At 39.8% G+C, this 19,633-nt stretch overlaps 2 protein-coding genes across 5 annotated transcripts; one reads left to right on the plus strand and one right to left on the minus strand.

Annotated features, from left to right (window-relative positions):
• Nucleotides 1-1,592: 1,592 nt before the first annotated feature.
• Nucleotides 1,593-11,268, minus strand: uhmk1 (U2AF homology motif (UHM) kinase 1). The gene is made up of 9 exons (XM_053429737.1): nucleotides 10,462-11,268; nucleotides 9,818-9,947; nucleotides 8,846-9,032; nucleotides 8,553-8,750; nucleotides 8,137-8,231; nucleotides 7,930-8,006; nucleotides 7,738-7,836; nucleotides 7,551-7,639; nucleotides 1,593-6,795 (listed from the first exon to the last, which is right to left on the minus strand). Exons 1-9 carry the CDS (start codon nucleotides 10,736-10,738, stop codon nucleotides 6,649-6,651), a joined length of 1,299 nt encoding a protein of 432 aa, XP_053285712.1. The 5' UTR covers nucleotides 10,739-11,268; the 3' UTR covers nucleotides 1,593-6,648.
• Nucleotides 11,269-12,089: 821 nt separating this feature from the next.
• Nucleotides 12,090-18,116, plus strand: akr1a1b (aldo-keto reductase family 1, member A1b (aldehyde reductase)). Of its 4 annotated transcripts, none has more exons than XM_053429741.1 (9): nucleotides 12,090-12,248; nucleotides 13,951-14,046; nucleotides 14,558-14,677; nucleotides 14,851-15,002; nucleotides 15,377-15,572; nucleotides 15,671-15,870; nucleotides 17,133-17,205; nucleotides 17,323-17,409; nucleotides 17,807-18,116. In XM_053429741.1, the coding sequence occupies exons 2-9, from the start codon at nucleotides 13,966-13,968 to the stop codon at nucleotides 17,873-17,875; spliced, it is 978 nt and encodes a 325-aa protein (XP_053285716.1). In that variant the 5' UTR covers nucleotides 12,090-12,248; nucleotides 13,951-13,965; the 3' UTR covers nucleotides 17,876-18,116. The 4 variants fall into 4 exon arrangements, with proteins under 4 accessions (XP_053285716.1, XP_053285714.1, XP_053285713.1 ...); XM_053429739.1 differs by having other exon boundaries at nucleotides 12,095-12,329; nucleotides 17,810-18,116; XM_053429738.1 differs by having other exon boundaries at nucleotides 12,096-12,329.
• Nucleotides 18,117-19,633: the final 1,517 nt, after the last annotated feature.

Genomic DNA, 19,633 nt, shown 5'->3' on the forward strand with positions numbered 1-19,633 from the left:
GTGTGCGGCACCGGGAGGGCCTCATCCGCTGGCACCTCACGGCGCCGGAAGGCGTGGAGGGGACTGGGTACGCGGTCAGCGGCGGCTACTCTGGACGCGTGTCGGGCCCTTCTCGCGGATCACCTCAGCTACGGCGACCGCTGGGGGAACCCTCCGGCTGGCGCCTAGCAGCTGACTGAGAACTGGTGCGGACCAGGGGAATCCGACTGTTTAATTAAAACAAGCATCGCGAAGGGCCACGGTGGGTGTTGACGCGATGTGATTTCTGCCCGACACTAAAAACAGGTAAAACTGAGGAGGGCTTGTTAAGTTATCTTGACTCACGCAGTGTAACTTGGCGTAAAAAGTATGAGCGTAGCGTCTGTTTAAGTACTTTATTCTCATGTGCATCGGCTCTATTCATCCGTCTCATGCACAGGTAACAAGGGAACTGACAACATACGTTATACACACAGAAGCCGTAACACATCTAATAAACGGGCAATACTGCTACCGTAATTCAATGAGAAGAGCGTTCTCTATAATGATACTTTAACAGGGCTGTTTTAGACAGGGTAAAAAGGTACTGTTTTAAATTACCCTTGTGGTATTTTGACCAAAATATGTTACAGACATTTCATTAAGATCCCAAGGAACCATTTCAACTTGCGGTAAAATGGGCCTAATATGTCTCTGTTAAATAAAGTTTAGTTAAATCAGAGATTGTTTCATAAATCTGATTCAATTTGTGCTCATTAAAAGATAAGAGTGATGAATAGTGCTTTTTTAATAATGATTTAATAATTTTTCTGGCACAAAAGGGTGAATGAATAACAACAAAAAGAAAATAAACAAATATCGGTATCGGTATCGGCCAGATTGTTATTTTAAATATCAGTATCGGTATCGGCCAAGAATTTCCATATCGGTGCATCCCTAATATATATATATATATATCAAGCAGTCCTAAAGGCAGGTTAAAAAGGGTGCAGTTTTAAATGATCCTTGTGGTATTTTGACCAAAATATGTTACAGACATTTCATTAAGACCCCAAGGAACCATATCAACTGTGGTGAAATGGGCATAATATGTCCCCTTTAAGTGTCTCTGTTTGGATCATACATGGTCAGCACTGGAGGAGATCACGGAGTGCTTTGTCTTTTTTCCTGCCAGCTGAGGAATGAATTTTCCCAGCTGGTTGACCCTGCCGAGAAAACTCCTCATCTCATTCAAATTTGTGGGCTCCTTCATCTCAGTGTCAGCCTCAGTCTTCCGAAGGGAAGACGGTTAAAGTGGAACCGCCCAAAGGGTGTTATAAATTACTGACTCTTCGGTTAAGGGGAAATCTGCCAGAACCCCATGTTAGCATACAATTTACTGAACACTTTTTCTCCGGAAAGCAATCCGAGGGACTGATCCACAGACATTTACAAGAGGTTAATTTGTAGCATTAACATTTACAAGAGGTTGATTTGTAGTAACTGGGAGTTATGATTCTAATAGTAAATGTATATTGTGAAGATATATATTATATTTGGTAGCTTATATTCAACATCAATTTATTTGGAAATAACCTCAGCATTAGATCAATTCAAGAAATACCAGACAAATATCAGGTTAAGCATCATTTTTATTTCATTTTTTGAGATACTAAACACAACATGAGTGCTATGAATCTTGGAGAATAGACTAACACACAGGTCCACAAATGTTATGTGTGTTACACAGTGACCTCCTCACATTGTGCTTCCTCTGAAACAAGAGGTAACAATCCTCTGCTCTCTCAGTACAGTTTGACCGGTAGTAAGTCTCATAAAGCCGGACCACTGAATGAGGACATGTGATCTGGACACAGAAATAAACATGAAGAGGTTTTACATTTTAATGTTTCACCGAGAAAAACTGATACACCTCATTTCACCCAATAATGAACATCATGTAGTGTCCAAATTGAACTTTTACACAACATTCAGCAAACATCTCCTCAACCTTACTGGCTGGAAACAAAAAGAAGACCTTGTTTAAATAAAGGCAGCAATAATCTCAAGGATTGTCTTTTGATAGTTTTAAATATTACAATGAAATACATTTTTTAGTTGTTCAGACTCAAAACAATAACACGGGACTGTGCAAGTTCTCATCGAATCATTTGATTTTAGTTGTCCGATAGTTCTTTCAGAATATGATATTTTTAGGGCAGCTATGCTTCAATACGTCAGATTTGGCCTTGAATAAAGTTCCCACGGTTCCCATTTTATATGAAAATATCTAAATATTCATGTGTAAATATAGAAAGGGTAAGTTTTTAGTGACTGCAGTTTATCTTTGGAGCTTTTTTTAGTTACTTTGGGTGTTTTTTCTCTGGCTCTGAAAATGTATAATTACTGCAGCTTTAAAGGTTCAGCGTGTAAGATTTTGGTGAAAGGAATCTATTGGTAGAAATGGAATGTAAAATAATCCTAGTTGCATTGGTGTGCAATCATCAATTATTTTATACGTACATCATAAGTGGGTCCGCTCCATGGAGGCCACTTTTTAAATTTTTTTTACAGAAGTCCATTCTTGGTCACAAATAAGACATTTAAATATCATGGTATGGTCCATTTATGTCATGGATGTCAATGTTCTTAATAGATCTCTGCAGCTTTGTTGATATTGGTTGATGGTCAACTGTGGCAGCGAGCATTAACCACAGTGAGACCATGACTGAGACAGAAATGTCACATTAGTAGGTTTACACATAACCAGTGTGCCGTAAAGACTGTAGTACTCCCAGTTTGAGAATAAATGCTATTCACACCAAATGTGAAAAACTAATTTTATAGTGATATATTTAAAAGAAAAAAGAAAAATACTTATTCCACTTCTATGAAATCATTAAACTTGATAAGTATTGTGTAAACAAACACAAAACTGCCGCACAATTTTGTATACCCCAGTGCTTAACTGGTCAGAGGATTCAACTTAAACAATCTCCTACTGTAAAATGATCAGCATGCAGCACACAACTTAGTATCATATCATTCAAATCAGCCTGAATAAATATCTGAGTCTAATATTTAAACAATGCTGCCAGACTCATTGTTCCACTGCAGACGCTCACAGCTCTGTGGCAGCACAATATTTCTCAGACTGCCAATGCTTACATGCAGGGCTAAAGCTGATTTAAAGGTTCAGTGTTTCGAATTTAGAGGTAAATGCTCCTCACCTCACACTCCCCTTCCAAACATGATAGAGAACCTGTGTTAACCTGCAGTTGTCATAAACACTCAAAAGGAGTTTAGTTTGTCCGGTCGGAGCTACTGTAAAAAGTTGGCGGCATCCATAGAGGGGACAAGCACCCGATGGAAATATGTTTATAGATATAAGATATATAAATAAATCTAAATAAATAAATTTACATGATCACACACATGTGAAGACATCACTGGGATTATTTTATATTCCATTTCAGCCAATAAATCCCTTTTACACTGAACCTTTAATCGAGTCTGAGCGGCACCAGACTGAGTGCGCCGGGAAAAAAATGTAAGAACAAAAATATTATAATACTGAGGTGCAGCCATCAACAGAGGAACCTGCTTTGTCCTCGTCTAAGTTAACCAGAAACATTACAAACCCTAACAACATAGCCACTAATAACCTAATGCTAACATATAAACAACAGATACAGAACCATCCTCCAGTGGAAAAATGAGGACAACTGAACCAACACAACAATTGATTGGAACGTGATTATGGTGCAGTGCATTTAAAAGTGGCAGGGAAGCTTTAAATAGTGAATTCAGTGGATGCTACGTTTAATAATGTCACTAGCGAATTGTCACATGCGTTTCTGTCTTTTGTCATTCATCTCTTTAATCTTTGCTTTTGTCTGATCACCTGTTGTGGCATCTCCCTCACACGTAACATTGTGCTCAAAAGGGATGAAAACAACCCTAAGCCATAGTAAGATTGCTGCTTTCGAAGTGACACTGGGAAGCGGCTGGTTAAGTGTGAAGACCACATGCTGTATGCATGTTTGGGGATAGAAACCCTCAGTATCAGAGATCTGTAAAAGACCATTACAGTTGACTGGTCGTTTTTTGTCAAAAGAAAGCCATGCCACAATTTGTTGTGCTGTGTGTGGCCGTTCATTAGAAATGGTCTTGCCAGCTCCTGTGAAAATGCGGATATCTCGTTTCAAACTGAACCCAACACTTTCAATGAGGAGGGCATGAGCAAGTGGTTAAGATACATGTAACTGCAACGCCCTAACACTCCATTATAGTTGGGGACCTTTGTTACATACGATTCTCCTCTACCCATGTCTCCTGTTTGGATCTTCAATGGAAACTACTCATTTGTTCAAGTAAAATGCCCCAAAAATTATCCAAAAGAAAAAGGAACCTCATTTTCAGACAAAACCCACTCTGTAACACAGCGTCTTTAACTAATTCAATCTACACTCCCACAGAATCTCAAAACTATGTATAGACCATAACTTGTGCACAGGCATCATTGAACACAAACAAAGTTATCTCATTCAATAAGGTGCAGTTGAACTATGGCAAGTTCAGATCATAAGACAAAATCTAACTTCAAATGCCTTAAAAGACTATCCTGACATTATCAATCATTTATTTTCGGTCCCGGTCCTTGACAGGACTATGAGACGAAGATTGTTCATTGGTTTTTAGTCCAGAATTATGATTGAGGGCCACACTGACCATCTTGATTATTTACCACAGGCTGCTAAATGTGCTTTACAGACATGTGGTTGGGGTCTTAAAACGATTTTAGGCAGGCATTACATTTCAAGCTCAATCAAATAAAAGATTGTAGAAAAATAGGTTTTTTTGGAGTCACTCCGTAAAGACAAATCTCCAACATTTTCTTCTGACCCTAGGTTTTTTATTTTTCTGTTGCAGAATGTGCAGTGAGTGTGTCAGAAAGAAGATTTATACGTACGTAAGCTTCAGATATTTTCAAAATTTTTGTGAAGATATAGTTTTTCTCACATCCTCAATTAATTACCCATTCAGAAGGAGCAGTGCTTTATCTTTGTGTTCTACAACATCAGTGAACCAGTTGCACTTCTACACACCAGACTTTAAAGCACGACTAATCAACATTCATCCTACCTCTTAAAGATTAAACATTGAATTATGCCAGAGTTCAATATGTTAGGCCAGTTCGTAGTTAGGTTTAGCTAGCAGCTAATGTTAGCTAATGCTAGCTAACTTAAAGTGGCTAATGTGGACGCATTTAAGCGAACTTAAAGTAGTCATTATTGTCTCATAATAGCAGACATAAAGTAGATAATGTTGGTTAATGTTGAATAATGTTAGCTTACGTTGTCTATAAAAAACCACACTCAGCTTACTGACTTCATGACTCTCCACTGACGTGATATAGCCGGGTTTAAAAAAATGTTTTGCACTGAGCAGCTTTTGGAAGAAAATCAAGATACTTCTTTACGATTATCGTTGTCTTTAACAATCCATGTTGTTAGCGAGCAGCACTACGACTGCTGGAAGGAAATTATTTTCTAAGGCATCTGCTTCAACTACATGAGCAACCAACACATACAGGTGAAGCACAACCTGTTGTTGTAGTAGCATTTTGGTTAGTTAGCTAGCTAGCTTGTGAATGTCATTGGACACTTGTATAGAAACCATCTGAAGCTTCCCTATGTGACAGTTAGCTTGACGGGCAATGCAGGTCCACTGATACCATGATGGACTCAGTGGAACCAAAAGAACATTAGAACGTATGGATTCTTTTGTAACTTGTAACTAATGCAAAAAAGCTACAAAGCATACAGCTACAGGACAGGGCTTTTAGGTTTCAGACATAGAACCCATTCATTATTACTAGGAGGTCAGTGTAATCCCGCTTGTTTCTAATCTCATCCCTGAAAGTATTCGACTAAATTTCTAGAGAGATCTGGAAATGTGCAACTATTCAGATTCACATTCTCTCAGCATTGGTCATTTCTGTGAATGAAGTGCGAAAATGGAAGAGAGAAAAGTAAGTAGTCTGTCCCCAGAGTTATAAGTAACAACAGATGCAGTTCACCTTGAAGCACCAGATGGATTAGTACTGATAAGAGTGGCACCCAGACTGGAGGCAGCAGAGATGTGATGAGTGATCCTGTACGCTGCTCACAACTGAGTTAAAGTTACACTCTGAATGAAACACATACAGTGGGTACGGAAAGTATTCAGACCCCTTTACATTTTTCACTCTTTGTTTCATTGCAGCCATTTCCTAAAATCAAAAAAGTTCATTTTATTTCTGGATACTTATGACCATGTGATATTTCAGTTTTTCTTTTTTAATACATTTGCAAACATTTCTACATATCTTTTTTTTTTCTGTCAAGATTGGGGTGCTGAGTGTACATTAATGTGAAATAAAATGAACTTTTTGATTTTAGCAAATGGCTGCAATGGAACAGAGTGAAACATTTAAAGGGTTCTGAATACTTTCCGTTTACACTGTATGTGCCACATGACTTACATGCAGTACTTTAAACGACACATCTTTTTAACTGAATGCATTTTAACTGCAGGATGGCCACTCATAGCTTCGAAGGTCTTTTTTTCACAGGGAGAAAACAACTTCTCGCTCTCTTTCCTGGTGATCTATGCAGTTCCCAAAGATATAAATTGAGCTCCAAGGCTTTACTGCACAGTTTGATACAAGTAACCTCTTTTATAAGCGCTGAGAGGGTAGAAAGTGGCCACGACAAATTTGCCATCGAAGGTGCGGCCTGTCAGCAACCTCTGAGCCTCTTGGGAGTCGCCGGAGTTGGCATATTCCACAAACACCTGGTGGACACACAGAGGACATGGATGAATAAGTGGGTGAATGCATGTAACCGTGTGCTGTGGCCTGATTACAGCACAGTACCATACATTTTACAGCTTGAGGTCCTTCAGCAGACACATTTCATATTGATTTTGGCAGTTTTGCTGATATTCTTTCTTTGTACAATTCTGTTCAATACATATTAGTTGCAAATTTAGATGATTGTTTGTGGTTGCATTGTAGTTTACATTTAATGACTGTAGTACCACATACTGGCCTGGATCTATATCACTTTGCTGAATTCGGTGCATATTAGTTGTTTCCTTCTAGGCTTCCTTCCTTACTGGAAGAGAAGGGTCCTGCCATGTATACTTAAGACAATGGCAGTAACAAATGAAATGCATCAGTAAATATCAATCTAAAATCCACTGTCTATAAATTAAGGAATTAATATTAATTCACAGGTCACTGTATGTGGATTATCTCAAGAAGCAGCGACAGAGCTGCAACGTTGCAGTTGCATCCAGTGGACACTGATGGCAAGTACTGGACAAAGGGAACACAGTGAACCACTAAAATCAACAAATATCATTCATAAGATTGTATGGCCCCTTTCCCTCACCATATTTTCTCCCATATTCTGCTCAACAAGGTGGGGTGTCTGAAACTAAGTACAGGCGTTCTATCACCAAATCGCTTTGCTAAATTTAATTGAGAATCCCTTTTTGTTAAACAGAATTTTTTATGAAGATCCTGTCTGATGAGACAGATTTACCTGTCCTTTCCCTGGATTCTCCTTGGGGATGAGCAGAGAAACCACTGAGCCGTATTTCTGGCACTCCTCTTTCATGTCATCCAGGATGTCTGGGAACAACAACGTACATGAACCTCTACAAGCTTGTAAGAAAGAAGTTATAAATCTGGAAATGTAACAATTAATTCATATATAAGATATGCTGTACCTTCATACTCATCTTCATTGTGCAGATGACTGTCGTCAATCAGGTTGAGCAGACGCAGAACAGGAGAGGGCAGCAGAACCAGGTCATCTATGTGAGGAGCTGACACAAACACACATACACACACATATAAGTAAATATGGCTCACTGAGGGATATGTTAATCTTGATGTTTGTCATAAATATGGACCCATACCAAAGGGAATACTGAAGAACGGGCTCAGGAGCGCAGTTTCAGCTGTGCATCTTTGCTTTGGGTCAATGAGAAGCATGCTGCAGACACAACATAACCCAATCAATAGTATGAGACATTTCAGAGACCAGACTATAGCGCTCTGCTTACACGGCAGGTCGGATTGTGTCATTATACAGTACAGCTCATAGTGTAGTAGATGAGGTTTACCTTTTGATAAGGTCTCTGAGGTGATAGACAGGGATGGCAGGGCATGCAAGACTGTTGCTGGCAAAGATATGGTCAACAATGGCAGCACTGTTATCCTAAAGGAGAGGGAAAACGATTGCAGAATACTGTTTTAGTACTGCATAAAGGTGTCTGCATTATTGGACATTTCCAAAACCTTTAAACCTTATTTTCTCTTTCCGCCCTATATGTATCGTATAATGTAATTGATTTATTTGATTTCCACTTTATGACAATAGGGAAAGTTTCACTGCTGCTCTAAACAAAGATTTAATTCCTGTTATTCGTAGATCTTTTACATTTCATTACTTTTTTAAGCCTTCAAAAAAATCTTGATGAACTCAAATCATCAATTAAGTCCACATCATCCCTTTTGCGCGAATTGAGCTTTGGCATACCTTCCACTCCTGTGAGCGGACAGTGTCTTTGAGTTTGATTCCTGAGAACATCTCCAACAGGATGATGCCAAGGCTCCACAGGTCCACAGCGGCTGAGCAGCCCAAGTCTCCCTCCACCTCAACCCCGGCCTGAGCGAGGCTGTTCTGAATCTCAGCCTCTGGTGCTCGATACCCGTCTGTCTGGATGTACTTGACATCCTGGAGGAGGTGAGGAAGAGCCAGGGTTAGAAAAACAAAACTTGGGTTATCCCAGCTCCTCTATTAATCGACTTCTACTTCTCAGTCACACATACCTGGTTTCCCTCTTTGAAGCTGAGGCCAAAGTCGATGAGCTTGAAGCACTCATCGTCAGCACTCCACAGGATGTTGCGAGGCTTGAGATCGGCATGGACATAGCCCTCCTTGTGGAGGAAGGATAGAGCCTCTAGGATGTCTCTGGCACAGTGCTGGACAAGCCACATGGAGTGGCCCTGCTGGGGTCTGCCAAAAATATACAGTATATCATACTGTGAAGTCACATAGAAATCTTTCCAATTTCTCTGAGACCATGTCTATTTTGACTAGTCTGAATTACTTTCTTTCACAACATAATGGAATTGATTTTTTGAAAACCTGGTGACATTTAAAGGGTCTGTTCAACCAAATAATGACTTTACCCTGATTACAACTAGTATTGCTGTGACTTTTCAGTCATGTTTTTTATTAACTCACTGGTGCCACTGTGCAAAGCAAACTGCCCTTGAGATTAAACTATTAATGTGTGTGTTGTGTTGTGACAGTTCACAATAAGGGGTTTGAATCAGTGATCATTTGTATGACAGGTGAATACTTTCTCCCATAAATCATTTTGCAACACAGACGGTTTAGTGTGGGTTGATTTGTTTTACCAGTAGATGGCAATGTCCACTCTTTTGAATGAGGCTTTTAGTGCTATCAGATTCGCAAACCAAATGCTATTAATATTCATTGCATAATGGAGGCCAGGATGTTTTAGAGTTAAAGGTTAAATCAACATTTGATGATAAAACAGAAAATTCCTGTATGACTAAATCAAAAGTAATAACTGTTGGATTGTTTAATCTAATCTTTGGTGGGGAGTAATGGAGAGAACTGTTCCTTCAAAGATTAGAAAAAGTGATACAAATGATCATGTGTGTTTCTAGACACAGACATGACCATTTCTGGAATCTGTACATGGTTGAGCTTGACTTATAAATTGGCCGACTGCCACAGTCACGGTCATCACAATAAATTCAACTACTCACCTACCACCTTGGTTATCACTCCTTCCTCTCACCAACAGGTCGGACACACTGACATCCAAGAGCTCCAGCAGGAGACAGCGGGTGGAAACACCCATACAGCTGTTGTTGGTGAAAACCCCGTACAGTGTAACTGTGAAGAGAATGAATACATCATTACAAACAGCAATGCCTTTAACCGTGCATTCACATCAGGTTGACAAGACAGCAAAGGACGGTAGTGTTAAGTCTAGAAAAACAGCAGTGATACCATGATGTCGATAAATGAGGACCTCACTTGAACTGTCAACTCAAATACAGCCTATTCTATTTTAATAAAACCTTTACAATATATTTGCAAACATAACTGTTGTTAGCCATGTTTTATGGAATGATAACCTGAGAATTTGAAAGACTGAACTTCAAGTGAAATCAGTTTTACAGATTTACAATGTTTATAAATGGTCTGAGAGCTTTACTATACCAATGATGACACGTGTGTTCAAGTTGAATTCATAGGCATTTGCTCTACTTTATACAAAGATTTCTAATAAAATGTTCATCTCCAACTTTAGTGTTATTGACTGATGTAGTTGGTGCACACCCTCTGTCTGTCACATGCATACAGATCAACATTTTTTAAATTGCAATGTAAATGTTAATGTTACCGATGTTTTTGTGTCCCTGTATGTCCTCCAGCACAGACCTCTCCTTGTGATACCCGTAATCTCCTCCCCGAGTGTCGACCTGAAACTGCTTGACAGCGGCGGTGGTGGCCCTGCCTGAGCTGACCCGGTACACCGAGGCCGAGACTCCTTGGCCGAGGCGCGAATCGACGGTCCATATCTCACCGAAGATCTCGAACAGCACGGGCTTCATGCTCTGGTCTACGCTGCCCTGCGACGGTGCCTGTGGCTTTGGCTCGGAGGAGCCGCAGTGAGCCATTGGGCGACGGCAGACGGGTGGACAGGAGAAGAGGAGCCAGCTAGTTGACAGGTGGGAGCAGCTGCAGGTGCATTATGAGCGGACCAGGCACTATCAGCGCCACATAAAACTACCAGGACGAGTCAACAGCAGCTGGCACACAATCTGGCAACCCCCGCAACATTGAGAGACTTAACCAAGGAGCGATATCCGAGCATATTAGTGGCCAGTTTCCTAACCGAGGTTGTCGAAATGACTTCACGCGTCAACTGACTAAAAGTTAGCTACCTTAGCTCCTAAGGCTAAACTAGCCACCGAGTTTCAGCACAAAAACAACCCTCTTCCTCGATGAGCATATACACCCTTCCCCCATAATGTAGCGGATATTGTTAGAGCATTTTAACTGAACACTACAATGTGACGGAGCTTATCGGGTTAGAGTGTTGTGAAGTTTCACCGGAGTTGTCGTAAACTCAGGTTGTTGATATTAATCCTATTTCCGCTCCTGCTCCCCTTCTTGCACGTCTGTGAAACTTTTCTACAGTCTGCCCCCTGCTGGTCAGGAGTAAACCTACACGGGCTTGTTTGATTTCTGTCAGATTTTTTCCATCAGAGCATGAAATTGTCTACATTATGTATTTTGTTTATCAATCTATAGCTTTTCAGAACCACTGAAGACTGTCTTTTTCATAGTACTTGTTATCTTCCTCGGGACTTTAAATTGTGATCAGATGAAAAGCACCAACTGCTGCACACACAAGGTCAAATCAATTGAATACATTAGAGATATTTGATTTTTGGGTCAGATCATTCAGTACAAATTCAAAGTTTCATGCAAATAAATACGAATTAACAGTGATACACAGATAATATCTAACATAGGTAATATAAACCGATAATAGATAACAACTGTAATATACACATACAGTATTATAGATATTAACAGATTATATATATATATATGGTGCAGAGATTGACGCAAGCTTTTCTATAATAGAATGTAAAAAATTCAGATCCATTTTAAAAAGGACAAAAAGAAGGTTCAGCCTTTACTAATGTACATTTATTGACGTGGGACTTGACCAGTATACTAAATTAAACTGTCTGAGCTGAAGAAAAAACACCCTCGTAGATTACATAAGGAAAACAATAAAAGTGATTATTATGTGTAAAGATTTAATAATAATCATCATCATCATAATAATCATGATCATAATAATAATAAAAATAATAATAAAATAGATGTAGGGAGAGAATGAGAGAGAATGGAAAAAACGTACTAAAATTAATAATTTATGCAGCATAACTAAGGACTGTTTCAGGACTCCCCAGATCCCGCCCATAGACTAGAGGCTTTATAATGACTGGTGGTTTCCTACACCGGAAACGGAGGACTCACCATACCGGAACAGGAAGGGTCAACAAAAATGAGGTGGTGTTTTTGAACCCTTGAAGAAAAACACGACAGTCTCTGCACAGCTGGAGGACCACAGACAGAGGGCCCCTGTTTCTAAACGCACATCTTTAGACAGTAAGTGACCGAGCAGATCACATGCAGTCATTGAGACGTGAGCGGCTCATACAGCTGACTGTCCATATGCTGAGAGGGACAGTGAGTCTTTTAACACTTCAGTGGGAGCCGGGAACACGAGAGGCTTCAGGGAAGTGTGTTTATATAGGAAGAAGCTCAAGCTAGCTAGCTCTAGCTTTAGCAGCTAGTGGTCCGGTTCTGTATCTAGTAACAATGACAGATGCTACTGCTATTGCTCTTATTAAACAGTGTTACGCCGGCCATGTCTTCGTGCTAAATTCTCCTTTACGTGTGCTATTAATTGTATTTAAATGGCACTCAAATCTGCACGTGAGCGGCTTTATTTCTCGTCTCGAGCTCGTTGTCGCTGAGGTGCGGTTGTCGCGCGTGACTTGTTTTCAGGAAGTCACCTGACAGATCTGGGATTTTAGATCCAGACATTTTTATTCCCAGATATTTCAGAAACCTTTTAACTGACGTCACGTTGTGGACACACGTTAGTTTGCTTTTATTGCTGCATTCTTGCCTTTGCGAAAATGAATAATTCCTGTCCTGAAATAAAAAGTAGAGAGCTTTATATAAAGCAAATTAATTCAACAGAGCCTGAAACAAGAGGGTAAAGTATGCTATAACAGCATGCAATAAAATAAGAACTATACAAATAGCAATGGTGTTTTTGAAGTACATTGTCTGTCCCACTCCCAAATATGGCCACAGTTTGTAATACAGTTAATTGAACCACTGTTAAATGTTATCAGTATCACAGTGACTGCAGCTGGCGTTTGTCTCCTGTATTTCCTTCACTGATTCAGCCCCTGTCTGAGTCAAATAATCATTAAATCAAACTTAATCTGTGCAGCCCATATTCACAAACCCCTTTTTGTGTCATAGGGCTTTACAAGGTGCGTCCTTCTCTACCCTTAACCCTGGTCGTGAGTTAAGAAAAGCCACCCAAAAATATTTTGACGAATTTTATGGACTGTTGGGCTTTGGTGATGTTATCACATTTACTGCCTTTCTGGTTGCCTCCGCCAAGTATGTTATTAAAACCATCAAGGGGGTTATGTTTCCATCTAAGTTTGTTTGTTGGTCTGTCTATTAGCAGGATTACACAAAAACTAATAGACAGATATCCATGAAACTTGATAAAGTGATGCAGTATGGGTCAGGGAAGAACCTATTTAATTTTGGTGCAGATCATGAGGATGATTCCAGAATGTGTTTTCTTTAACATTGTTAAATATTTAATTTGTGAGAAAGGTGTGTTTCAAAATTCTCATAGATTCTTTTTAGGGAATGATTATTTGATCGTTATGTAAAAATAAATTTGGCACTTTTACAGGACTGATATTTATGCATTAGAGCAACTAAGTGCAGCTTGATAATAGGGGACTGTTAGGCTTTGGTGGAGCTATGCAAGTACCTTTCTAGTCTTGATGTGTGACCTTTTTTTAATTTTTTTTAAGTTTATGCTAATTAATCACTCTGTGCTTAGTTCCTAAGTGAAGCTTGCATTGGATTTCTCTCCTCCATTGTGTGGAGCTGTAGAAAATACATTTATCATGCTGTTGCATAGCTTCATATGGCCCAGAAGAGCGCTGCAGTTTTGCATAATACTCTTGCTACTGCAGCTTTAAACATCTTAGTGAGCTGAGCAGCTCCTTGCACAGTCTGAATCATGCTCTCCATGTCCTTTTTAAAGGTGCTACTGAAAGGCATGAATGACTTTGCAGTTCTCAACACGGGGCGGAAGATGCCCCTGCTCGGACTGGGAACGTGGAAGAGTGAGCCAGGAAAGGTAGATCATTGTAATGGTTTCACAACCCTTGACTTAACTAAACTAAAGCTAAAAAAACTGTCAGTAGATGGTAGCAACAAAAAGAGAGCTTAAATGTTTGGCCCTAATGTGCCAGAAGGAGTCATACAGCTCTAAATTAATGCCAGTGTTGCTCTGTGTCTGCTGCATATGTCAGTAGGCAATGGTTTAGTTAAAGGTTTAATATATACATTTTGTGTCTCAATAATATTTTAACATTGCACTTCACCCACAAAGTATTATTTAATGCTGCTATGACTACATAGATCCTCATTTATCAACCAAATCTGTCAAATGTTATACCAGCCAAAACCAGTCAGATGGTATTTTAATGTTTACACTATTTTAAGGACAACTGCTGAGAGAGTGTGTTCTCACAAAAAAATATTAACAAGTTCAACAGTTGATGCCCATGTCTGTAAATAATTTGTCCTTGTATCTTTTCTAATCTGTATTTCACTGTACCGGTTGCCACATTATATCCCAATTGCAGGTAAAACAAGCAGTTGTTTGGGCCTTGGATGCTGGGTACCGCCACATTGACTGTGCAGCCATTTATGGCAACGAGGCTGAGATTGGAGAAGCCCTGCAGGAGACACTGGGCCCTAACAAGGTGACATACCTACACCAAACTGCCTGAGAAGCTCATGCTAATATCCTGATCTCTTTCAGATATCTCTATCTATAGTCAGTTTTTTCTCATCTTTATAATCCTGACACTCACAATTCCTCTATTATAATTTCAACACTTTTTCTGACTACACCAACATGTTTTGTGTGCACAAGTCACTGAGGCGAGAAGATGTGTTCATCACATCCAAGCTGTGGAACACCAAACATCACCCGGAAGACGTGGAACCTACCCTGCTGAAGACCCTGAAGGACCTGAAGCTTGAGTACCTGGACCTCTACCTCATCCACTGGCCCCAAGCCTTCCAGTGAGCTCAACCTGCTCTAAGGTCTAATAATGAAAGAATGAACTTGTTATCCTGAGAAAACCACTTTTGTTTTCTTTAGATAACAAGGTAATTAAAATATAATCAGGTGAAAACATCTTTGGTATCCTGAGATAACAAGGTAATTAAGTTGTTATTTCAAGATGACAAGATGATTAACCTGTTAAGACTGTGGGTATTTGGGGAAAATGGGATAAATTACAGTTCATGCTATTTACATTTAAAGTGAAACTTAAAGAGCTAAATTTTGTGAGGAAACAAGGAAAGGAAAATGTCAAGTTTGCCTGCTTCCTTCCTCAGTCTGTCTTTGGTTGCTTTTATTCTCTTAAATGCCTCACCCCCTATATATCCACCAGACGAGGAGATGCTACATTCCCCAGGAAAGAGGATGGCACCATGCTGTATGACGACACAGACTACAAGCTGACCTGGGCTGCCATGGAGAAGCTGGTGGAGAAGGGTCTCGTCAGATCCATCGGCCTGTCCAACTTCAACAGTCGGCAGATAGATGAGATCCTGTCTGTCGCCAGCATCAAACCTACTGTCCTACAGGTACATGATGTTTCAATGAACTGCAAAAAGAGTTGAGGTGAGAAACTGGCAGTAAAAGTCTTGAGTCACACTGGTGTTTCTTTATTTTGCTTGGACAGGTTGAGGGCCACCCCTACCTGGCCCAGGTAGAGCTGCTGGCCCACTGTCGGGACCGAGGCTTGGTGATGACGGCCTACAGCCCTCTGGGCTCCCCTGACCGGGCGTGGAAACATCCAGATGAACCTGTGGTGCTTCAGGAGCCTGTGTTCGCCACCCTCGCAGAGAAATATAAAAAGACCCCAGCTCAGATTATTCTGAGGTGATTTCACTATTATGTGAAGGTGTTTTTGCTATATGATACACTATATCTTCAGATAAAAAAAATCTCCCTTTGAGTTTTTAAACTTATGCTCTTTTCTTAAATCAAATTTTCTGAGGTTTTCACATTTTCAAACTTTGATTTAAAAATGTTAGTTTCTTTATTGACAATTTTTTATTGATTCCACGTCCCAATAATGCTCGATATATTCCTGATACTTATTCTCTGATGCAGTGAAAGTTAAACACTGTCCCACCTTTGATCGCAAACATCCGCTTGTGCTTCCTCATAAATCAGCCAGACTGATACATCTATATTATTTATCTTTCTAAAAATGTATTGGTGTTTATTTAGTTGCAGCACTGAAAGAACAAATTAGTTTTGAGGTAGAAGGGCCGCTGGGGCTCAGGGGTCGTCTTTTCTGTAAAGTGCTTTGAGACTAGAAAAGTGCTATATAAATACAGACATTTAAAACATTGTCCCTGTTACAGTAAAACTCTGTATTTGTCTTGATCATGATAACTTATTGAAAATATCCGTATGCATATACTAGCTGACATATGCGAATACATGTTTAAGCCAAAGATATTGACTTTACTTGGTTAATCATGTAAAACAATCTCTCTTCTTCAGCATTTTTTTGGTCTTTTAGCTTGACTATTAGAAACAATAAGGTCTGCACCGTTAACATTTACTAAATTATGCTGCAGTGTCTTAAGTTGTCTGCTACATTGAACCTGGCAGCTCAACTCACAGCAGCTAAAGAAACGAAACCATCCAAATATTCAAGACACAAGCTAAATAATAAAATACAGCAACCTTACTAACACATACACAACACATGCCGTAAAAAATACTGCATGTGAGCAAATGTAGAAAGTAGGGGCAAACTCAAGTTTATTTACAATCTGTGCATCTGTCACATTGACAGACATTGACAGCAATGACCGGTTTATTTTCCCACAGAAAAATATCCAACTCTCATAATTCTCGATCAGCTATATTCTGTTCTTTTTAGATTTTTCATAATTGAAATGTAAAAAAAAAAGTTAATGTTTGGCCAAATAATTGAGATTTTTGAAAACTTAATGCATTGGTATCAGTTAGTCATGCTCCATTAAAACAATCAAAAAGACATATAATGCTTTGAAGAACTCTTAACAGCATTGTCATTGTATGGTTCATTTGTGGTAACAGGGCTGAAATATGCAGTGGTTAAAGGAAGGAAACTCTCCAGTGACTGTAGTGTGTTGCATCCGCAGGTGGCAGACACAGCGAGGAGTGGTAACAATCCCCAAGAGTGTGACGGAGTCGCGCATCAAAGAGAACATTCAGGTGCCACAGGAGTTTTAGCCACAGTAATTTACTTCAATATCAAGATACTTGTGTTTTGGATGTTCTCCTTAATGATCTTCTTAATTCAAACAATGCTGATGAAATTGTCTGTTGCAGCTGTTTGACTTTACCCTGGAGCCAGAGGAAATGAAAAGTATTACAGCGTTGAACAAAGGCTGGCGCTACATTGTGCCAATGATTGAAGTAAGTGGGGTTTCACTGACCAACTTAATGTTCTATTCCAGTTTGTAAGATACACTTTAATTGAGATATACTATAATGGAGCCTGTGATAATCACTTGATAGTGACCATCTTGTTAGGTCAGAAGATGATTTTAAGCTAAATTAAGTTTTCTATGTTGACCTAAGTTACCATGAGGTTCTTTCTATCCTGGATATAGTAAAAATGGGGAAAATGTATAGGATATTGGCACAATAAATTTTAGTTAAATCATCTCCATATTGCATTTAATCAAGCATATTGTTGGAAACAGAGGCACCTGAAGTGAATGTGTGATTTGAAAAGCAACAGTTTGAAGAGGTGAACGTAAACCCATCAGTGAGACTAGAGGGCAACGTTTCAGCTCTGGTTTGGATCTAGCAGGTGGAGGGAAAGCGAGTTCAACGGGATGCAGGACATCCTCACTACCCTTTCAACGACCCCTACTAATAACTCGCACTGCAACCTAAACTCGTGCCTTCAACTACCCCCCATCCGCTCCACGCCTCAAAACACCACCCTCCAACATCACTAGTAACATGTTCTGGATCCTGGCTTCAGAATATGTCTTTCGTTCATGTGAATTGTTGCACGTTATCATTTCAGGTTAATGTTGGTGATGGAGACTGGAAAATCTTGACTGTACACATTATGTATGTGTTATTTTTTGAATAAACATTTTGTTACTTCACTTGGAAGTGTCTGTCTTTGACCAGGTTTATTCTTTCAAATCAACAATGTGATTTTGTAGAGTTTTAGCTCAGACTATAAATGTTTGCAAGATTTGGAGTGTTTCTATTGAGTCAATTCACAAGAACAATGCAGCAGATTATAATATTAAAACATTAGACAAGCAAAACCTAATCTTATTCTATTCCTCAAAGGTAGATCAATAAGTAATGAATAGATATGTCATCATGCACTCCTGACGACGTCTGGGCATGCTTCTAAAGAGTCGGAAGATGGTGTTCTGGGGGATCTCATCTGTGAAGAGAACAGAGCGCCAGTGGCAGACCTGCCAGTTCTGTTCACTGGTGAATGCCAATCGAGCTGCACGGGGCTGAGCTGTTTCTGACAGGTTGGTCAGAAACATGCACACCAGTAGCCCTCTGGAGGTCATTTTGTAGGCTCTGGCAGTGCTCCTCCTGTTCCTCCACACACAAAGGAGCTGCTGCTGGGTTGATGCCCTACTACGGCCCTGTCCAGTTCTCCTTGTGTAACGACCGGTCTCCTGGTATCTCCTCCATTCTCTTGGAACTGTGCTGGGAGACACAGCAAACCTTCTTGCGACCACACGTATGGATGTGTCATCCTGGAGGAGCTGGACCATCTGTGCATCCTGATTTCCAACTTAACTGCAGTTATTTTTCTCTTTTTCTCTGCTCGTCGCAGACATTTCTTAAAACTTTTTAACTTTAAATTGTGATGCAGATGTTTTTTTGTATTCTGTTGCGACAGCAATACATTTCCATAATTTCAAAGTCAATTTTCTAAACATGGTAACATGTCCCCCCATTTGCTTTTAATATATTTAACATATTTCTTGCTAAATAAACAGGTCCATGGCTAAGTATTTCGACCTTAACACTTTACTTAACAAGGGGGAGGGTCAGCAGTTCAATCCCCAGTCTTCCCCATCTGCATGCTGATGTGTCCTAGGGCAAGATGCTGAACCCCGAGTTGCCCCTCATAGAACGACAAAGTGCTGCAAATAGATGCACTGTATGAGTGTGTGAATGGGTGAATGTAAAACTACTGTAAAGAGCTTTGAGTGGCCATCAAGATTAGAAAAGTGCTATATAAATACAAAACCATTTAACATTTAAACAAATACCAGTCTTTAAAACAGATTCTAACTGCCAGGGTTTGTGATGTCTCAAAGCTAAGGAACCAATCCTATCAGCTTCTTGGTGGGGCTCAGTAGCTGGAAAAGGCTTAATGTTTTATATATTTGAGCCAGTAGCCAGTCAGATTAACCTTCAGCCTCAGGTTTGGCTTTTAACGTTATTGCGATTATAAATCTGAAACACCTGAGGAAGCCAAGGTACAATTAAAGACTATCATTATTATTTTCATTACGACAACGAGACTTAGTGTTCAAATGTGATGTTCCTAGTCTTTCTCTCTCCCCTTCTTTCCAAAGCACTCGCTCATTGTGGGAACTGTTGCATTTCGCTGTACATTTTAAGGTCTTGACCTTAATATGTT

The sequence above is a fragment of the Pleuronectes platessa genome, chromosome 9 (assembly GCF_947347685.1).
Source record: "Pleuronectes platessa chromosome 9, fPlePla1.1, whole genome shotgun sequence".
Lineage (NCBI taxonomy): Eukaryota > Metazoa > Chordata > Actinopteri > Pleuronectiformes > Pleuronectidae > Pleuronectes > Pleuronectes platessa.